The sequence below is a fragment of the Ruditapes philippinarum genome, unplaced genomic scaffold (assembly GCF_026571515.1).
Source record: "Ruditapes philippinarum isolate M1 unplaced genomic scaffold, ASM2657151v2 ctg650_1_1_1_1, whole genome shotgun sequence".
Lineage (NCBI taxonomy): Eukaryota > Metazoa > Mollusca > Bivalvia > Venerida > Veneridae > Ruditapes > Ruditapes philippinarum.
In genome coordinates, this window is record NW_026860878.1 from 43,647 (window position 1) to 64,831 (window position 21,185).

The window sequence follows — 21,185 nt, forward strand, 5'->3', positions numbered from 1 at the left end:
GAAAGAAAACAAATCAACATCTATACATAATTTGAAAAGGATGCCATTGCAGAGAAATGAGTAGACAGTGTAAATGTTAATGTATAAAAAATAATTATTTGATCGAGTGAATGAATAGAAAAATAAACAAAGATTGTATTGATTTTGTCTTAATTTTATTTAGAATTTAATATTATTATATTCTAAGTATATTCATGCTAACCTTCCAACAATACAGCGGTGAAAATTGGTAATTTTGAAGCATATAAATGCTATTCTTGAACCCAGATTAACTTTTGACATTGGAAGTTCAGAACTTAGTATTTTAAAGTTTTTCGCAAGACCAATGACTCTTTCAACATGTATACGTTTGGACGCAATGCGTCTGTCCTTCACGACTGTCTCTGGTTCAAGCTGTGATTTTCCTGCCAGCATAGTAGGTGTATTGACCTTTACATCCTTATTTGCAAATAAATCTTGCACCATTATCCCCCGGTCTGCCATAATGCTGTCTTTTTTATTAAAAAGGTCTTTCTTACAAAGATCTGAACGCTCTATTATTTGTCTGTCGCTAGCTGTTCCGGCATAAGAATCACTGACAAATGTAACTAAACCTCTTGGTGAAACACCAATCATAGTTTTGAGGGTATTTTTATGTTTATATGATGAAAACGTCGAGCTTTGAGCTGAAACATTTGATGGTTTCTGTATTGGGACCTCTGTTGCATCAAGGATGACACGTGTTGTTGAATGTTTCCTCTTAAAATCCTCGGGCATATATTGTGTAATAATATCTCTTGTAGGCCATGTATTTATTTCCTTTAGTTGACAATACATAAAGTTTATCCATGTTTCAATCACCTTCGAAATAGTCGGTTGACTCACACAGAAAAATAGGCTAAGTTCATAGTCTTCCTTATTTAGACGAAGTTTCATTAATGTTAAAAACAATTGGTTTTTTGGTTCTATCTTTTGACACTTATAATTTAAATGGTTTACAGCTGGTCCTAACACATGAAAAAACATCATGAAATGGCCATAGTCATCAAATCCAGTATAATATTTGACTGCATTAGGTTTGTCTTTATAATTTTCTATTGAATATTGTCCACTTTTGTCAGTTAATATTTCACATTGTACTTGGGTACTTGCAAATTGATCACTATCACTGGCAATGGTTGCTATTTTATTTTCTGTTATAATTTCAATCTCATTGCATAAATTGGATATATCTGGGTCACTACAGGTGGACACAGGTATGCTTGAGCGTGTACATGTTGAAGTACGCTTTTCATATCTTTTCTTCCTGTTCAAATCAGCTTCATATTTGGCTACAGGGGTCTTTGTCATGCGTTCATGAAACACTGATGGCACTGCACCTCTTATCAGCCTTTTTCGTTTCCCTGAAAGATAAAATTGTTATATATACATAGTATAAATCATAGAAAGATTTACTCACACTATTCAACTAAAATATACTGATTTATTTTAATAAAATATTACTTACATTGTACATTATATGTTATAGTACATGCACGTGTACTACATGTTCTTATTACCAACGCACCACAACATATATAGAAATACAAGTATATTATCAACACCAATGTTTAATTACCTTCTGCAGTTGTTGTATAATCCTCTGGTAGAAAATGTTTATGACACACAACATCATGCTTTGATGGTTCCCATAACTTTGTCTTATTTCCTGAAACAGCCTTTTTACTGCAACTCTCCACTTGTCTCTTAAAAACTTTGTCTTTTGGAAAATGCAATCCACCAAAGCTCTTACATAAAGGTACACAGCAATACTGCACCATTTTCAGATTGTATGTTATAAAACATTCACCTCTAGAATAATATCAACAAAGCACATTCATTAACCAAATACACAAATCAACCTTGGAATTTAGCATTGAAAAGCTATATAAACCTATGTTGTAAACACTGATAAGCGGTCAGCAGAGAGAATTTACTATGCCCTCTAAATACTACTTCCGCTGTAGAGAAAAGCAGCTTATTGCCCCCATTACCTAGACAAGCATCCTGACAAAGTTTCATGTAGATTGAGGCAAAAATGTGACCGTTAAAGTGTTAACGAACAAATGTGGAAGGACGACGGAGTCATTCAACAATCCTAAAAGCTCACCCTGTCAGCTAGCTCAGGTGAGCTAAAAAATAAATCTTACCTAACTGACCTCTTTTTGAGTCATTGAGTCATAGAGAGTGATATTATAACCAAGGTTTAGAGAGAAATTCATTAAGCTCAAACACAAATCTCAGATATTTCATTGATCAGAAAGGAACTGCCACAGAATGCATATTGTGAATGGCAAATAAAAACTCAGAGATTTTAAAAACATAAATTTCTTCAGAAAAAAAATGTTTATAACCTTGAGAGCAGAGACAGAACCATTTTTTTGCCTGGCTACAATGTGCAACATTTGCCTCATTTATGTTTTGCTAATTTCAATTTTAATATTTGTTATATTTATTTACACACAACATCTGTTTTAAAGACAGAACATCTGTTGTGAAGTAAGTTTTTATGATTCTTATTTGAAGAGTTTATTTGAAGAGTTTAGTTTTCATGACTCCTTTTTGAAGAGTATTCTTATAATCTGTAGGATTTTTGCTCAAACAGAAATCTCTAACACATCTATGTCTTGTAAGATAAAACTTGAAACTGAATAGATCTATGTTAACTTGCAAAACTGAATCTTGCAATTGGTTTTAAAGGGACCCCACTGAGTTTTTTGACATAAAGAGACTCGAAATAACTTTTCTAGAATACAGTTTCATTTGATGTAGATCTAGACCAATAACTTGTGTTCAAACTTTCAGATAATTCACTCACTCTATTTTTCTAAATGTGAAAAATGATCCAAAATTGAAAAGTGTTGAAATGCTTTCCACTCAAATCGGGCTAAAAATAATACCACAAAAATCCTATTTTCAATTTATTTCATAAATATCCAGTTGATCTATTTAAGACATTCAAATTTTATGTTTTTTAGTATGCATGCTTTTGAACCTCATTGGTGTTCCTTTAAGACTACATGTATCTGGTAGCTGTGTGCAATATAAAATGCATATAAATGCTTCTCACCTTCAAAAGATTACACAATCTAAAACTTCTTATTCAACATGACATTAAAATTTAAATAATTTTAAATTCCATAACGAAAGAGAAAATAATCTTTGTAACTTTATAAAAAAAGAGTTATAAATATAATACTTAAGAGTTGCTATATACTTATACAACATTTATAAAAAAAAGAAAATTCTCATTTTAAACAGTATCTGAACTGGCATTTCTACCATATTTTACTGATGTAGCCTAAGGGCTAAAACTCAAATCCTTGCACACACTACCTTTATCCCTGCATGCACAAGTGCTAATATTGATGGAAATCTGTATTTAAAATGCCACACCTCCATTCTAAGGAGTAAAATGTATCGTCAAAAAAAATCAAACTGACATAAAATAATGTATTTAATGATAACAGAAAATAATGTGTAAATGTTCAAAATATAGGTAAAACTATGAACATATCATGCAAAATATGGTTATGTTAAAAGAGTTTCTCTATCAGATAACTGCAGACTATCAAATTCTGCTATAACAAAATAGTGTTTGTTGAAAAACAACAACACCAAGAACACACATACACACAAAAAAAACCAGAATAATGATGTAAACATATACTATTCTGACATCAAACCCAGGTTGAAGCAGGGCAAAGTACCAGTAAATGTTTTGCCAATAGAAATAGCACATTCTGTGTAAATATATGTAATTTGTTTTAATTAGATATAGCCATGTTTATCTATGGGAATACCTGATTTATGGTGAGAGGGAAGATGGCACCAGCATGTTAATGTTATGGTAAATTGCAACATGGGGAGTCTGTCTTATCTATCTTTCAGTGAGAAATAACTGTTTTATATCACTAGACCATTTCCCTGTGTGTAGTTGTTTTTGTGGTATCTGTTCCCTAGGGTATGTTCAATTACTTCAGATTCCAATGTTGGGTCTTTCATCTCAAATTTTTCAAAAGAGTATAAATTTTAGAATTTAATGTACCTCATGATCCATCCATAGTAATGATGGGTGTTGAGCCCAAGTCAAAAATAAAGTATATGTTTTGTTTTGTACTAATACTGAACAAATGATTTTTCAGTGTTGTAGCTAAAATACATCTATTCAGTAGTAAAAACAACAACAACAAAAAAAGAAGCAAAGAAAAGAAAGGGACATAATTGTGAACATAATTCTAGAATCATCTGTCCTCTAAGAAAAAAGGACCATCACCAGACACCTATTACATAATATTATCTATATACAGGTACCTTTTGACCTGAAAAAATGGTTGTGACAGGTAAAAATCAAAATGCATAATATATAATGATACAATGCCTTGATAAAATTTAAGTTATTATTACCATAGACAAAACATTTATCCAACAGGTTAATCGGCCCCAGTCTGCCATCCCCACCAAGTGAATAATATGACAAGTGGATCTATAGACTGAGCTGCAAATGGTGCAGAGCCTGGTCAGACTGGCTCTATATTATTAAAGGCTAATCATTTCTAGTTATAGTATTTTTAAAAGGGTTAAAAATAACTGCCAATAACGATTGCTGAAGACTTTAATAATGGTGTTGAGAAATATGCTGATTTTATGCTGATTAAACAAAGTGAACATGAAACCAAAATAATCCTCAGGGACCTATCTTTATTTCTTGAAATCTAAACATAAAATCTAATTATTAACCTATATTCGGTATCATAGGAACAAGAAAAAGCTGAAATACATGATTTCCATGTTCAAAACTCATTCACTGAGAAGTAATATTTATTGAAAATTTATTTAAATTGAAAATATAGTCTTTTCCTGTGAAAGATAGATTCAAGATGTGACACCAGATATTTCTGCTTCGCAAAATCTTCCTTACTGTACATTCATGATGTCTATAATTACTGCAAATTTAGGATTTATTTTTAAATCCCCCTTTCCCAATTTCTATAAAACCCCCCACTTTAAACACTGACCATTTAAAAAACTCATGCCCCCTAAACACTACAATACAACCCCCCCCCCAAACCCCAAAAGGCTGCCCAAAATACAAACCCCTGACTTTTAAACAGAAAAAGCTCAGTTTTTTAAACCATTAATTGGGCCCTTTAAGGCAATTTTTTTCTAAATTTTTTCCTTTTCTCCCAGTTTTTAAAAATTAAAAACTATAAGGATCAAATTTACACGGGCTTTTGAAACCCAGATGGTAATATCTAGCTCGAGGGTAACTGTAATTTACAGCCAAAACCAGGCTCTACCGAGCTACGGGATCAGGGGACTGTAAGGGTTTTTCTAGCACCATATACTAAACAGAAGCTTATCTTGTCTGATATACAAGAAACTGTACACATTTAGAAAACAGAAGATGCTCATGCAGTATAGGCATGTCTCTACAGTCTGACAAGACTCTTCAAAATGTTGGCAGCTCAACTGTTGTATTTTGATACTGAAATACCTTTAACACTGAATGGACTGTTCCAAATTCAAAGCTGGGCAAACCCATTTTTCAAATTTAAAGCAGGTAAATAGTACAGATGTAGCTATATTCAGCATGTCATGACAATTTCCTAGTACATGAACAATCATTGAGTTAAAATATTGGCAAAAAGCAAACCATTCATACTGCGCTCATTATATTTACTGACTGATTTTATTGCATTATAAATTGTTTTGCATTAATAAAATATCTGTGGTCTTTTCAAAGCTTTTAAGGTAATGATTATTTTCATTCACATTCATAGATTTTCCTCCATTGAAAAGCATTAAAGAGTCATGCAGATCTGTTGAAATACATAGCTGCATGTAATAAAACAAAAGGTAAAGTTGAAAATCTATCAATACTGTAAACAACCCACTGATTGAACTAGATAAAAGAGATTTGTGCACAGTAGTATAGTTCAAAAACATGTCTATTTCATGTTAAAATCTTTCTGATTTAATGAGCTAACAGACTGGAAAGAACAGTTATAGAATAAAAACCAGAATTTTTTTTTTTAATGTATTATCTATTTGTCAAAGGGTGAGAAAAATGTAAAGCCTGACTGGTGCTCAAACCTGGAACATTTGGAATACCGTTTCACGGTTCTACTAACTGAACTATGTGGCCACTTGCACATTTTCTGGCATAAATAGTGAACAGTACTGAACCGTGACATTATCCAACATTAGACTTAAAGAGAAATCACAGTGAATTAAACTGTGAGCTATATGCAGTCATTGTTGTGCACGTGAGAAAATTGGGCAGCTTGACTAGAACTTGAACCACGTGAGAAAATTGGGCAGCTTGACTAGAACTTGAACCCAGGACTTTAGGAATACCATTCCATCACTAAGCTTAATCCGGCTGAGCTTTAACTCATCTACTCACCTAAATTGTGAACAGTTCTAAACTGTGACATTATTAAGCATTATTATATCACATTAACATATTATTTGTATAATTAATTACATTAATTATTTTATGTAAACAATTTAATTAGTATGACTGTTTAAAAAAATAATAATATATTAATTTTCAAAATGTTATAAGAAAAAAAATCATAATTAATTTTATTAAGCACATAACCTGGGATCTTAAGTCCCAGATATAACATAAAGTAATTAATGTCAATAATGGTGCAGTCTATTCTACTTAAGATATGCAAGTATACCACTTAACAACAAAAATGCTGCATCATTATATAATGATTATAGAACTTAATGTTATAATGTTAAAGCAGCATGCCTTCAGATTCATGCTAATTCTGAAATGAAATTGTGAAAAAGTATTTAAAAGTTATGTTTTGTGAAGTGAACAAAGAGATAAGTTAACACATTGCAAATAGAACTTACAATTCACATAAATTATCAAAAAGAGGTAAACATTTAACTGTGGTAGTCTAGCAGAAGAAATATGGTGACAAATACTGCAAAATCAGTATTGCATATTACTTGAATCTTGAATCTTTATACTTTTCTTTAAATCTTAATACATTATATCTCTTGAAATATTGTGGATCTCCTGGAGGCATAGCTAGCACATTTAATGGCATCTATGTATTTTAATATGATCAAAACATGGCAGCTTTTCTTACAAGGAACATTTTACTTTTCTCAGATACTGTCTGTCAACAGAACATTTATAACATAAAGAACACCATCACATCAAACAATAGTGTAAATCTATTAACAATTTCACTGATAACTGTTGTGAGCTACATATTACATAACTTTTGTATCCATATGTTATATATGTGCTATATTTCCTGCTGTTTTCCTGCTTGTAAAGCAAAGGAATTTGATAATAACATAAATATTTAGCATTTTCAAGCTATCAGAACCTTCAAACACTGATCATTCTTTGTATATTCATAATTGATTAGGGAAATATCATAATCACTTTTAAGTCACCCCTCCTTTATTTCACTTTGATAAAGAACATATTACAATGGCTGTAAGATGTAACTGATGAAGAAATAATGTTTACTTTCAAGCTAATGCTTTATTTACATTTTGTGAGGAACACTTTTTACCCCTTTTGTTTAAAATCTCCGGGGGAGCTATTTTTTGTGTTAGGCTGACTCACCCAAATTTTGGGTTTTTTGGGGTTTTTTTTCTTTTTAAAGTTTAGCACATTAAAATTCCCTGATTTTTTCTTTATTTTTCTTGGGGAGAGGGTTTTTTTTTTTACTGGGATGCATACATTCCCCTTTTTCTGTTACATGTAAACAGTCAACATATTTACTGCCTCAAAAGAATCTCTACAGTTAACCTACATAGATATTACCATTACATATCCCAGTCCTTTATTAATTAAATATCCTTGTACCTTAGGATAACTATAATAATAAAAAAAAACTTTACTTATACATTAAAACTTATACCAGAGTATTACTGTAATGCAAACTATACTGATAATAAAAATAAATTAAGAAAAAAATGTTAACTTACACAAATGTAAACAATGAATAAATTCCATATAAAATCCACATAGAGTTATGAGTTTTGAGAGCAGAATGGAAACTTGCCAGGTAAACTATTAGATAGAGAGTACAGCGGAGAGAGAGAATGATTGCAGAGTTGGAAGATTTAATGGATTTTACAGCTAGCTTCACCTGTAGAGACTGTCTGTATAAATTTCTCTCCCTGCTACTGTACCAGGCCATTAAGAGTTTCCATGTGTTGTTTTTTTTTCAGGCCTTTTCACAATGTTTTAAAATTCACATAGGAAATAAAAGGAATAGCTTGAACATTAATCATAAGTATTATTAATAATACTTCTTTCATATTATTTAGTTCATTTTTTTAATATATTATTTTGTTATCATTTTATTTTACTTTCTTATTAGGCCCAAACTGGTAAAACCCTATTAAATTTTATTCAACCTGTAATACATATAAAGGGGGTTGCAGGGATAATCCCCCATCAAAGTTTACATCTGTATGTATAATTATATTGTGCATTCATTACATAATAATCATGTTAATGTAAATAAGCTCATTACATTACTTTTGTCTATCTATATAATCAACACATCAAATTGTCTTAAAAAATAGAATAATTATTATAATATGTGTTGTCTAACAATCAATTTATCTGGTATATGGTGAAGTTAGTAGCATTTTGTGTAGTTTAAACATGAATTTACATGATAAATGATCCTACAATTGCAGTATAGACTCATTAGCTCATCACAATAATAGCCCATCTTTTATTTTCACATTCTGTCAAATGTGTTTTTTTTATAGATATCCCATGCTAATGATTTATGACAAATACATGGAGCCAGCAAGTGTTTTCTCTCTGACAAATATATATATATATATATTTTTACAAAAAATATATATTTCATTAGATATATATTTATTTCAATATCCATAAATTTTTATTGTTACAGTCTTTTTTTGAAAGATTTGTTTTTCGAAAAATTTGTGTCATGGAAATTTTCTCATAAAATACACAAATAATGTGCATTTATAAACAGAAGAAGATGTTCTGGAACATAATTATTATACTGCTATTTTATGTAGATTTTAAACTCTTAGCCACCTATCATTAGCTCAAAAGGAAAAATAACAACTATATTACTTTCATACAGGCATTCTGATATTCATTTTCAAAAATTTAATTTAACTGCAGGCTGCGGCACGGATTCTAAGAGATGTGTTTTTTTCATGACAATAAAAACAGCACACACAAAATTGAATTTGCTGCTTATGTTTTATATCAATAATAAATAATTCTTGCTTGGAACCACTGAATATATAAATTATTGGTACATTGAATACAAATGTAATAATAATAATAATAATGATAAATCATGATGAAAGCTTTAAAGGGACACCATTGAGGTTTTTCTGACATGACAGGACTGGAAATAAATTGATGAAGGTTTAGATATGCATTTTTTTTTAACATTCCCTCACTCCATTCATGCAGAATAATTACTGTTATTGAAAAAATTGAAAAGAGACGCTTTTTCACTTAAATCGAAAGAACAATAGCATAAAAACTTCAGAGTATATTACTAAATTATCTTTTGCATATCTTTCTGTCTTAAGTTTCCCAGTGAATATCTATGTAAGAAATTCAAATTTTATGTTTTTATAAACCTTTGAATCTCAGTAAAGTTCCTTTAAATAACTGAGTTACTCAGCCAATGGCATTGTCCAGCCTGATCAGACTGCATGGATGGGCAAGCTGTCCTGGTAATAGACAGTAGTGGCGGCAAAGAATATTTCTCCAGTTGAAGGAAAAGGTAATATGCAGATTGTTATGAAATAGTTTCACCATAAACAACTGATTAAAATAAAGTCAACTAATTTGTTTCCATGGAAAATTTCATGCTTTTGGTTTTAATGTTGCATATAATCTTTATAATTATCTGTCGGTAGGACAGCAACGCTCAACTATTCTTAGTGCTTGATAGTAAAAAAAATGCTTTATACAGTTACTTCCTCCTGTTTACAGGTTGGGGTCATGATGGTGAACAAGTGTGCAAAGTTTCAAAGCCATATGTCAATGGACTTTGAAAATATTTGAACTATTACAAAAACTTTAACGTAAATTCTAAGTCAAAAAAGGGGCTTAATTCTGTCAAAATGCTTGATAGAGTTACCTCCTCCTGTAAACAGGTTGGGGTCATGATGGTGAACAAGTGTGCAAAGTTTCAAAGCCATATGTCAATGGACTTTGAAAATATTTGAACTATTACAAAAACTTTAACGTAAATTCTAAGTCGAAAAAGGGGCATAATTCTGTCAAAATGCTTGATAGAGTTACCTCCTCCTGTCTACAGGTTGGGGTCATGATGGTGAACAAGTGTGCAAAGTTTCAAAGCCATATGTCAATGGACTTTGAAAATATTTGAACTATTACAAAAACTTTAACGTAAATTCTAAGTCGAAAAAAGGGCATAATTCTGTCGAAATGCTTGATAGAGTTACCTCCTCCTGTCTACAGGTTGGGGTCATGATGGTGAACAAGTGTGCAAAGTTTCAAAGCCATATGTCAATGGACTTTGAAAATATTTGAACTATTACAAAAACTTTAACGTAAATTCTAAGTCGAAAAAGGGGCATAATTCTGTCAAAATGCTTGATAGAGTTACCTCCTCCTGTCTACAGGTTGGGGTCATGATGGTTAACAAGTGTGCAAAGTTTCAAAGCCATATGTCAATGGACTTTGAAAATATTTGAACTATTACAAAAACTTTAACATAAGTGGTTACGCCGACGCCAACGCTTGGGTGACTGCAATAGCTCTACTTATTCTTATCGAATAGTCGAGCTAATAATGTATTTCTCTGAAACATGTTCAGCAACAACAACTCTGCAGATACCACAAGACTTAAATTAAGCAATAGAGAGTCAGAAAACCAATACAAATAACGGTCCAGGTAGTATTTTCTTTGATAACTTTTCAATATTTCATGAGTTAGTACAGGGGATGTGCACCTGCTCAAACTAAGTGATTTTAAACCCATAAATATACTGTTTTTTAAGAAAAAAACTTAGACTTTTATTTGACGAGTGAAACCGCATGAATCTTTAAGATGAGCTTTCATACTTATATTTTATAATTATGTACTATAAATTATCATATTTTTATTTATCCTTATAAATATACCTATCATTCTAATTTGGTTCCAATTTTTTTTACACTTTAACCATGATCTATGCCCTCAAGTATGTATATACATTAATGAAGCAGCAAGATAAAAAGATTTTAATGTTTATTGCTAAAGTATCAGTCTCCAGATTATATTATTAATATTATTATAAAATTTGTATGTATTTAAAAGTAAACTATTGTGAAATGAACAAAGAAAATAATTTACACATTGCAAATAGCACTTGGAATCCATGTATTTAATACCAAAAATAGGTCAATAAGCGAAAAAAGACCTGACTGCCATCATAAGTAACGCAGTAAAATATGGTGATAAATACTGCAAAATCAGTTATTAATTGCACATAACATGTAAACTACATGTATTACCCGAATCTTAAATCTTTTTAATTTTCTTATATTATTTTACATTTTGCTCAAGTTTAATTTTCATGTTATACCAGTGATATTAGATTCTCTTTCAACTTCCACAATCCACAATGATGAGATTACCTAGCAGGACTTACATTACATGTCCAAGTCCCCAAAATTACTCTTTACATTAAATAATGGGAAATCAAACAAACAATACACTTTTTCATTGAAAGTAGTTCAACGTTGTTTGCTAGGAGCATAATTAGAATGGAAATAGATATAATTTCTCACAAATTATATTATAAGTATCACATGCTTTATCAGTTCAGATGTTTTGTAATAAAATAGTTAAGCACATGGCCTTTGAGGTTATATAACAATCCTGCATTATGACTTTATAATATCAAAACCATGGAATATCATACAATAATCTAATCAAATTTAGAAAATATATGTATCTATTTCCAACCTCAATCAAGGACATTAATTTATCAATGCTACCAAAAAGACATAACCCACTATACAAAACAGAAACAGAACAGAAATAGAAGATTATAAAGTGTGATATTTAACCCACTTGGCTACGTACATGTTATTTAGTCTATTTAATTTGAATCATTAATTCATTATCAACAAAAATGTATCAGTTCAAGTGAGCCTGATTTGAATGATGGATATTATACACATGTAGGTGATAAAACAAAATACACCACATTGCAAGGGCCACATTCAGCCTTTTCTTATAATTTCTTAAGTCATCAAAGGAAGATATTAACTACTAGTACATTTTCTTGTTCATGACGTAACTCCAATTATTTATTTGACATTATTAATCAAGGTCATTCAAATCTGAATAAATCAACATGCATGTCAAGCAAAATTCAAACATTTGATATTCTAAGACAAGTTTTAGTCACGCTCAGTTTTGACGTCTTGAAGGTCTTGACTAAAGGGTTGTTGTGTCCAAGAATGAAGACGATCCATTGAAATGTAAAAAAATAGCAAAAAATAACATTTTGCGAATGTTTAAGCCTTTTTAAGTTTTGGGACGGCAACGGACGACTTGGCTGTAGGTTTAGCTCGAATTCTTTCTTCCGAAGTTGGTAGATCTATACCAGTATAGATCCTATATCAAAGGATGCAGAAATTTAATTTTCACAATCTGTGGCTACCTCGTTTATTTCAACTTACGTGACAATGTCAGTAAAACATTTTTTATGTGGACGTATCATTGTAGTTAGTTACTTTACAAATGGCGTAAGATGTTAAAGGGAAGTAACAAATAACATAAGAATGAACCTACCTTTTCGATACCGTTGATCAAACAGTCTGATCAGAATCTTCTTAAATGGCATTTTCGTCATGTCCAAGCTGATTTCGTTGTTGCCATTATTTCTTGGTCCAGATTTCTTTATTCAATGTTGACATTTGTTCATCAAAATGAGATCTACACTGTCTTTATTTGAGTTTAAACAGTACTGTCTGCACGTTCTGTTCTGTTCACTAAGGCGTCTAAATGCCAAAATACATCAGAATAATGACAGATCCAATTAAGTCCATCAAATATTTACATTAGTCCTCTATACCGTAAACTCATCTACACGAATGCCCTGAGAATTCAGAATGCTGAGATTATCATGTTAGAAGTACATAGTGGTCCATTCAACGGTATTTGAGATGTTAACATTACTATCCTCCATTCTGATCCATCTTGTCTTTTGTGTTCCAAATATATAAATTGTTGTTAACATTCCTCTGTGATTGTGCTTCAATGACCTATATTTATAATAGAGTAATTAAGATATTTTATTAGTGTTTCCGTTTGTGACGAAGAAAACATTAAGTTCTATATTTTTTATATAATGTAACATGATATCTCTTAATTTACTCAAGAGGAAGTTATAAATGAATGTAGTTGTTTTGATTAACTTAAAGATACATCGTATCTCACCCCAAATCTTCTAAACTTATTATGCAGATTGGTCGAAATTTCATTTTAAAGAACTGTCCATTATCAAGTTTTGGATTATCTAAAGATAAGATTTGAAGTTGGTTGGTTTAAACATATTCATTTAAGCAAGATTGCGAAACAAGTTCTGGCAAGAAGAAGAAACATGGCCTTGACCCGAGTAGGGCTCGAACCCATGATCTCTGGGTTGAGAAACAGACACCATAACTACTAGGCCACCGCTTCCCTTAAAAAGATTTGAAGTTAGTCAGGTCAGCAAACAGTATATAAAGCCTGGGCAGACGTCACGAAAGTGCAGGCTGGAATAGCTCTATCAAAGAGACAAAGGTAAATATGACCAATCACATCGAAAAAACTGGAAAGTGAGATGCGATGGCAATCGGTTTTATATAACACGGTTTTATATAAAATAATATTATATTTTCCTAATCGATTCACCATGCAATTACTGTTAAATAACCTTTACTTTAATTTCAAAGATTATAATTGTTATAGCTATTTAATTAGTAAAGTAAACAAATTATTATGAATTATTGTTGCAGCTAATAATGGCGTGGCCTGTATTTGCATGAGGGCAATATTATTAAGGAAATAAACGTGCAATAGCGCGGGAAAACAATATCACGTTATGTGATTCCATATTTGTTTTGTATTTAATTCTAAAATTTTTTATATTGTACAAGTCCGCCTTAAAATGAAAAATGAAATACAAAATCACTAAAATGATTCTAATTGCTAAATGATGTATGATTAATATCTAGATTTCCATGATGATCAGTAAACAATATTATGTATTTTTAATTAGGAATTATTTAATTAAACTAAGTGCATTACATGCAAACTCCGCGAACTTCTTCTTGAGATGATGCTGTTACGCAGTAGATCTACGTAGAGATTAAAAAAAACTCTTAAAGCTATAAATAAAAGAAAACCAACAATATTTTACACTAAAATCTATATGAGCCGTGCCATGATAAAACCAACATAGTGCATTTGCGACCAGCATGGATCAAGACCAGCCTGCTCATTCGCGCAGTCTGGTCAGAATCCATCTGTTTGCTTACACACCTTCGTACAAGTAGAGAAATTTATAGCGAACAGCATGGATCCTGATCAGACTGCGCGGATGCGCAGGCTGGTCCGGATCCATGCTGGTCGCAAATGCACTATGTTGGTTTTGTCATGGCACGGCTTATATATTAAAGCAGAATTCATAGAAAATGACAGCTATATACACTTATGTTCGGAAATAAGAGATGTAGTTTCAAGTTGTATTTAATATCTATCCCAGTTTTGTATATACAATGAAATTCAAGTTTGTGATGGGTAAATTTGATGTGATGAAAATATTGAAAAGTCTGTTCTGGTTTGTGCCCTTGTCTATTTGTCTTTAATGAATAAGAAATTTACTTGAATGTTGCTTAATAATTAGTGCATTATTACTGATTTGTTTTGACAAGCGATCATAAAAAAGAAAGTGTATATCTAATTTAATGTATGCACCAAGATATTTTATTTGATTAAATAATCGAAATAAAACATGTTGTTGTTGAGGATGAGGCTTTAGATCGAACACTGAAGCTGAGCTAAAGAATTTAATCAGATATGTGTTTAGAAAGGCTGATAAGTTTTCCGCAGGGAATATACATGTATACATGTATGTAAACATCTTAAAGGTAAAACCTGCAACCTTACTATCTATCATACACATGTTTCGGTAAGTATATGTATCACCCGAAAATAACTTAAAAAGGCATATTAGAAACAAATATTTTTTAATTTCTTAAGAAAGGGCAGAAATGAGTTTGAATACGTTTAAATATTCGTTTGAGAGCATGTTAGATCTTTGTTACATGAAGAAAGTAACGTTAAATGTGAAATTATTTATCATAGAGTAGCAAAATATAAACAAAGAAGTAGTTTAACTTACATACAAAATACTAAATCACTTTAACTGCACAAATTGCCAAAAAGCAATCGAAAAAAGATGGATTAGATAATAGGTAAATTCGGCTATGTAAGGATAGATAGTCATATTCAATCAGAATAACTACAGTATCTGCTCGAAATATTTTCTTTATAATATTGATCCTCGCTTTTTAATCTTTAACTAATTAGAAAATGCGTTTTTTTTTAAAAAAACTTTTTATCTCTAATTTGTTTGGATTGACTTGATTATCTCGTTATTTTGTGACAAGTTAATATCCAGGAAATTCTCTCTAAATATAAACGTTAAGGACAGGAGGAAATTTTTTTATCAAACGTTGTGTCGATAATAATTCTAGCTTATACGATATTTTAATATTATCAAATGCGTGAATTAATAATGGCAAAAGTATCTATAGATTGTTCGATAATATTTCAGTAGTGTCAAAATGGACTACACTATTTCCCAGTGGCCCTTTGTTCAATATTATTTCAGTACCTTCAAAACGGACTGCGCTGTTTCCAAGCGGCCCCTTGTTCAATATTATGTCAGTACCTTCAAAACTTACTACACTTTTTCCCAGTGGGCCCTTGTTTTATATCATTTCAGTACCTTCAAAACGGACTGCGCTATTTCCCAGTGGCCCTTTGTTAATTATTATTTCAGTACCTTCAAATCGGACTGCGCAATTACTTATGGACCATTGTTCAAAATTATTTCAGTACCTTCAAATAGGGCTGCGCTATTTCCTAGTGGCCCATTGTTCAATAATATTTCAGTACTTTCAAAACGGGCTGCGCTTTTTCCCAGCTGTCCCTTGTTCAAAATTATTTCAGTACCTTTAAAACGGACTACACAATTTTTCAGTGGCTTCTTGTTCAATATTTTTTCGGTACCGTCGTAACGGACTGCGCTGTTTCCCAGTGGCCTAAATATTATTTCAGTACCTTCAAAACGGACAACACTATTTCACAGTGGCCTAGATATCGTTTCAGTATCTTCATAACGAACTGCGATTTTTCCCAACGGCCTCTTGTTTAATATTTATTCAGTAACTTCAAAACGGACCGCGCTATTATCCAGTGACCCCTTATTAAATATTATTTCAGTAACTTTAAAACAGACTATACTATTTCTCAATGGCCCCTTGTTCAGTTCAATTCTCAACTTTTATATCCCTTACCTTTTTAGTTCGATGTAAAATTAATTAAGAGTCTCTCAAGATTAGTAAATACGTCGCTTTGAAGGATAAGTACCGTTATAATAATAATTATAATAATAATACCGTGTAGTAATTATCAATATTTATCAATTTGTACATTAATTTTGTATTTAATTTTAGAAATCGCTCACCTGATTTGAGTGTTTGCCTCAAGTAGTCTTTTTTTGCAATCAATATTTTAAGTAAAGAAGTAAATATATTGTTTTATAAAAAGAAAAAAAAGCCTAGCTGACTATAACTGTTTTGCATGTTGTTTTTCTTTTTTTTTTTTTTGGTGCTTCTTATTCATAATTGATAAATATTGATAATTACTACACGGTCTTATTGTAAATATAGAATAAACATGTTTTGTTTAATGTTATGCATTAAACCCTATAACACTATAAGTTGACATACGCATAATGTGATTGATGTCGCTGAATTTGTTTGGGTCTCATAATGTCAGAAAGGTGAAGATTGTGAGATTATCAACCAATTTGTTTTTGTATAGTGCCACCAATTTTGTTTCCAGTGTTGTAACTGTAGTAATTTGGCTATAAGGCTAATATTAATTTCGAGATATTTTGTTCACGGTAAACCTGTTGTTTAACATTGATGTAAATAATCACGGAACTTAATATAAGCATGTATATCTGTAAAAAATTACATAGTATTAGAAATCTTCGACCAATCGGAAAATACTTTTTCTTTCCAATTGAAGGCTTGAAAATTAATGCGCCTGTCATTTGACAATCTTTACGCATTGATCTCCCCTTAATTTTCGTCATTATTGTACTTATAAAGGGAAGTAACCGCTTCGAGGAGATTGGACTACTTTCGTTTTTTGGCAAATAAGCATACCAGGGTCTGAAATTTCGCTACCATTATTTGTTTGGTCTGACAACCCAAACAAATAAAATTCAAAACGGGCAGTTTTTTACAGAAAAGACCAGCTTTACTTTACCCGTAATAAGAAACGCAGGTTCCCATACATAGTTTGAACGATCTGTAATTTAAATAAGACATATTTTGTAATAGTTTTATAGATTTCAATAAATTTAAATGATAGAAATATTTTACTCAAAGATAAGCATAGTAAATTCAGAGGGAAAAAGACGAGCAAACTGTTTAGATAAAATATGTAAAATCAATCCAGCTGATAAATGGAGAATATCATAAATAATATCATCGGAATTATCTCCCCATGCAATAACCCTAATTTACAAACACACTGAGCGTAAATTATGATGTTATCACTAAATTTTCATCACTTAAATGATGTCATAATATTTCATAATTTGAAGAATAATAATTTATTAAAAGGTAGCTCCTGGAAACTGTTTTCCCTATAGCACGCTCGAAACTCATAATGTTTTATAACATAATGCAAACAACAAATTAAAGAAACAAATAAACAAGAACAAAACAAACAGATAAAAAAAGATGAAAGATAAAAAGTAATGCTAATTTCACTGTACACGCAACGCTAATTTTGCCATCGTTTATAAAATAGGAGTGTTTATAATATTCTTATAAATGAAATACTGAGAAATATTGATGAAATAAAATGAGTATTTTTATTTCTGGTGTCGCCATTATTCACTGTAATTATTATAAAACGATGCTTATGTTGTTTACTTGATGTAAACCTAAGATGGAAATAAAAGTTTGAAAGTTTGAAAGTCTTGTCGGATTACTTTCTTCTAAGTTCAGCCAATAGAAACAATTAAGAGAATATTTTTCCTATTCAGATTTCAAGGTTGAAAAGAAGAAAAGTTTATAATAATAAACAGATAATTCAAGTTTATTCTATGATATTATAAATACAGGTTTTATTTTCATCTTGTGGTATGAAGATTATCATATTTCACTCGTGGTTACTGCCACTCGTGAAATATTTATTTTCATACCACTCGGTGAAAATATATCCTGTATTTGTAGAAGAATATCCTGCATACTTAAAATTTGCTTATTAACAATCATTTTCAAGGTCCCTTTACTCTAAAAATATTGAAAATTCATATTTTGTAAAGGGGAAATAATCAATTATATTTATGTATCGTGTTATAGTTTCAAAAATGTCGCGAAGATAGCAATTAATTAATTGCCAGATACCTTATCTATCTTTTGTTTCTTTTTTGTTTAGGCAATTAGTAATGTGACAGTGATTTAGTTTTTATTTCATTGGAAGTCTAAATACCACATTGTTCCCATTTTGCTGGCTTTGTAACTAATCATTTTAAATTCATAAGCATCTCATTTGACTTAAATTCATTAGCACAATGTTATTTGTTATTTATTAACAGATGATTGTCATATTTACATAAACATACGAATTTTTTGAGAATTACTGTGCTCTTTTACTTGGACTTCAATATTTATGTAGCAATTATTTGCTTAAGATAAATGTACATTGTATATTTGTATTTCCTGTAAACAAAGTCAAAGTATACCTGATGAAGACTTTTGAGTCGAAAAGTTGTATATATTTTAAATAAAATAATTACATTTTGAATTGAAACTGGAGTTGATTACTATATTCAAACTCTTATTGTATATTTGTGTAATTCTAAAATAATCGTTAATAGATTTAGATTGACTTATACTTAAAGATAATTTGTTAACGGTTGATATCATATCTCATTCAGTTGATGCACTATTGGCAGAAGTGTCTACAAGTAAAGTTTTTCTTGACTGTAGAATTTATAAAGTTATTATTGTAACAAAAACTCATATTTACATTTATATTGAATTAGAAACAACTCTACTTGGAATTAAAAAACAGCGTTATACTTGACCATCCATTTCTAATGCGAACGCAATTAATTAAGAGCACTTTCTCAGAAATGACTTTATTGTTTACGTGTTTCATAATTCTGCTATCTCACACCAAAATCAAATTCTATCAATATGACTATGACAACAAACATGTTCTTACATGTGTCCACGATATTATTAAATGTATAACATAATATTTTAGTATACACTCATGTTGATGAAATACCGTCAAGCAAAACACGAAATTAAACAAAGTAATAAATACATTTATACTATACTCTATAAATTAAAGGCTCATTAGGCTTCAAAAATCAATATATTTTAATTATCTAGAAATGTCAAACAATCATGTGTTTAATAATTTTTTTGATTATGGATTAAGAGCATGTTAGATGTTTAAAAACTGAAGAAAGTAGCGCTGAATGTGCAGTAATATGTCGTAAAAGTAGTAAACAAAGTAATATTATGACTTCCATACGAAATAGTATTTCACTATAATTATAACAATTGCCAACAGACCAAAGGAAGCAAAAGTAGTTCATTTATTTTGCAAATGATTTTTGTTTGGAAACCGAAACAAGATACCAAAAATAAACAGATTTGGAGGAATAAAAATGACCATACTGGACAAAACAATAATTGACAAAAAGGTTGGGGTAAGAAAAGTAATTAACAAAAATCCATCCTTCGTTTGGCAAAGGTTAAACTTTTATGTATTTTTATACTACATTCAAACTTGGTTTTCAACCTAGAATTATTTTTGTTGCCAATAAATGGTTATGTACTTAATTTGCCAATGCTATACTGTACTAGTATAAATAATCAAGCAATGAATTTTAATAAGTCATGTGACATGAGCACGATATTTGTTCTTAAGAAAATGCAAACTTGTGTTTGTTTTATAATGTTAAAATGATGGCAAAGTGACAGTTTGTCTAATATAATCACTATAACTCTACTTATGTTCAAAATACAAAAAGGCTTAAGCTATTAGACCAGTAAACATCTATTCAGAAACTGTAAAATAGAAAGCTTTTAAGAAATAATAGCGATACTTGATACTGAACGATCTTCTTATTTCTGTTATGTAAAGCATTTACTATATTGATGTTATATCCCAAAATATATTATCAATATTATCCATTTCATGTCAAAACACATCCTTATTTCAGATATTCCGAATATGACAGATGAAATAGTAAATGTGAAACAACTTATAAATTAATCCTTTTACCCCGGTTATATGATATAATCATCCAGTCCAAAGTAAAAACGTATATTCCAGCTTCTATAAATATCCATGTATTATATATAAAATCCACACACGTTGGCGTAATCCAAATATTAAATAAGAAATCCAAAGGGGAGCATAACGCCAAAATTGGTATATCGGATCTCTGTATAAGGCAGTAGTCATTAAACGCTGTACTCACAAACTGTCTTTCCAATAGTAATAGACCGAGTAAGATGCTACTCTGTAAACAAATCTCTCAATAATAACGCGTGCTACTTTCTTTAAAACTCACTGTAATACTTTCACTTAAAGTGTTATATAATTCATTAAAAAAGCGTTGAATAAGAAGTATACATTTTAGAATTGAATTTTTAAAATGATATATTTGATTGTTTCGAAGACTGAGCCGATACGTTTGCAGTATGGTAATATTTATGGGGAAAAAAGTTAAGTGAATTAAGATGAATTAAAAAAATATCACACTAGATGGACATTCACATTTTCTGTATCATCTGGCATGTAACGTTTGGATCAGAAAGCATCGCTGCTTAA

General features: G+C 30.6%; 2 protein-coding genes across 4 annotated transcripts in view; both read right to left on the bottom strand.

Moving 5' to 3' along the window:
- Positions 1-20,766, bottom strand: part of LOC132713697 (carboxyl-terminal PDZ ligand of neuronal nitric oxide synthase protein-like) — a gene marked incomplete at its 3' end in the record, with an annotated part of 64,166 nt that extends 43,400 nt beyond the window's left edge. Inside the window, 2 exon segments of one of the 3 annotated variants that reach the window (XM_060696369.1) lie at positions 12,828-13,300; positions 20,634-20,766. In XM_060696369.1, the coding sequence (XP_060552352.1) occupies positions 12,828-12,888 (61 nt within the window). 3 annotated transcript variants of the gene reach the window in all.
- Positions 193-1,995, bottom strand: LOC132713676 (uncharacterized). Its single transcript, XM_060696327.1, has 2 exons — positions 1,598-1,995; positions 193-1,382 (listed from the first exon to the last, which is right to left on the bottom strand). Exons 1-2 carry the CDS (start codon positions 1,797-1,799, stop codon positions 193-195), a joined length of 1,392 nt encoding a protein of 463 aa, XP_060552310.1. The 5' UTR covers positions 1,800-1,995.
- Positions 20,767-21,185: the final 419 nt, after the last annotated feature.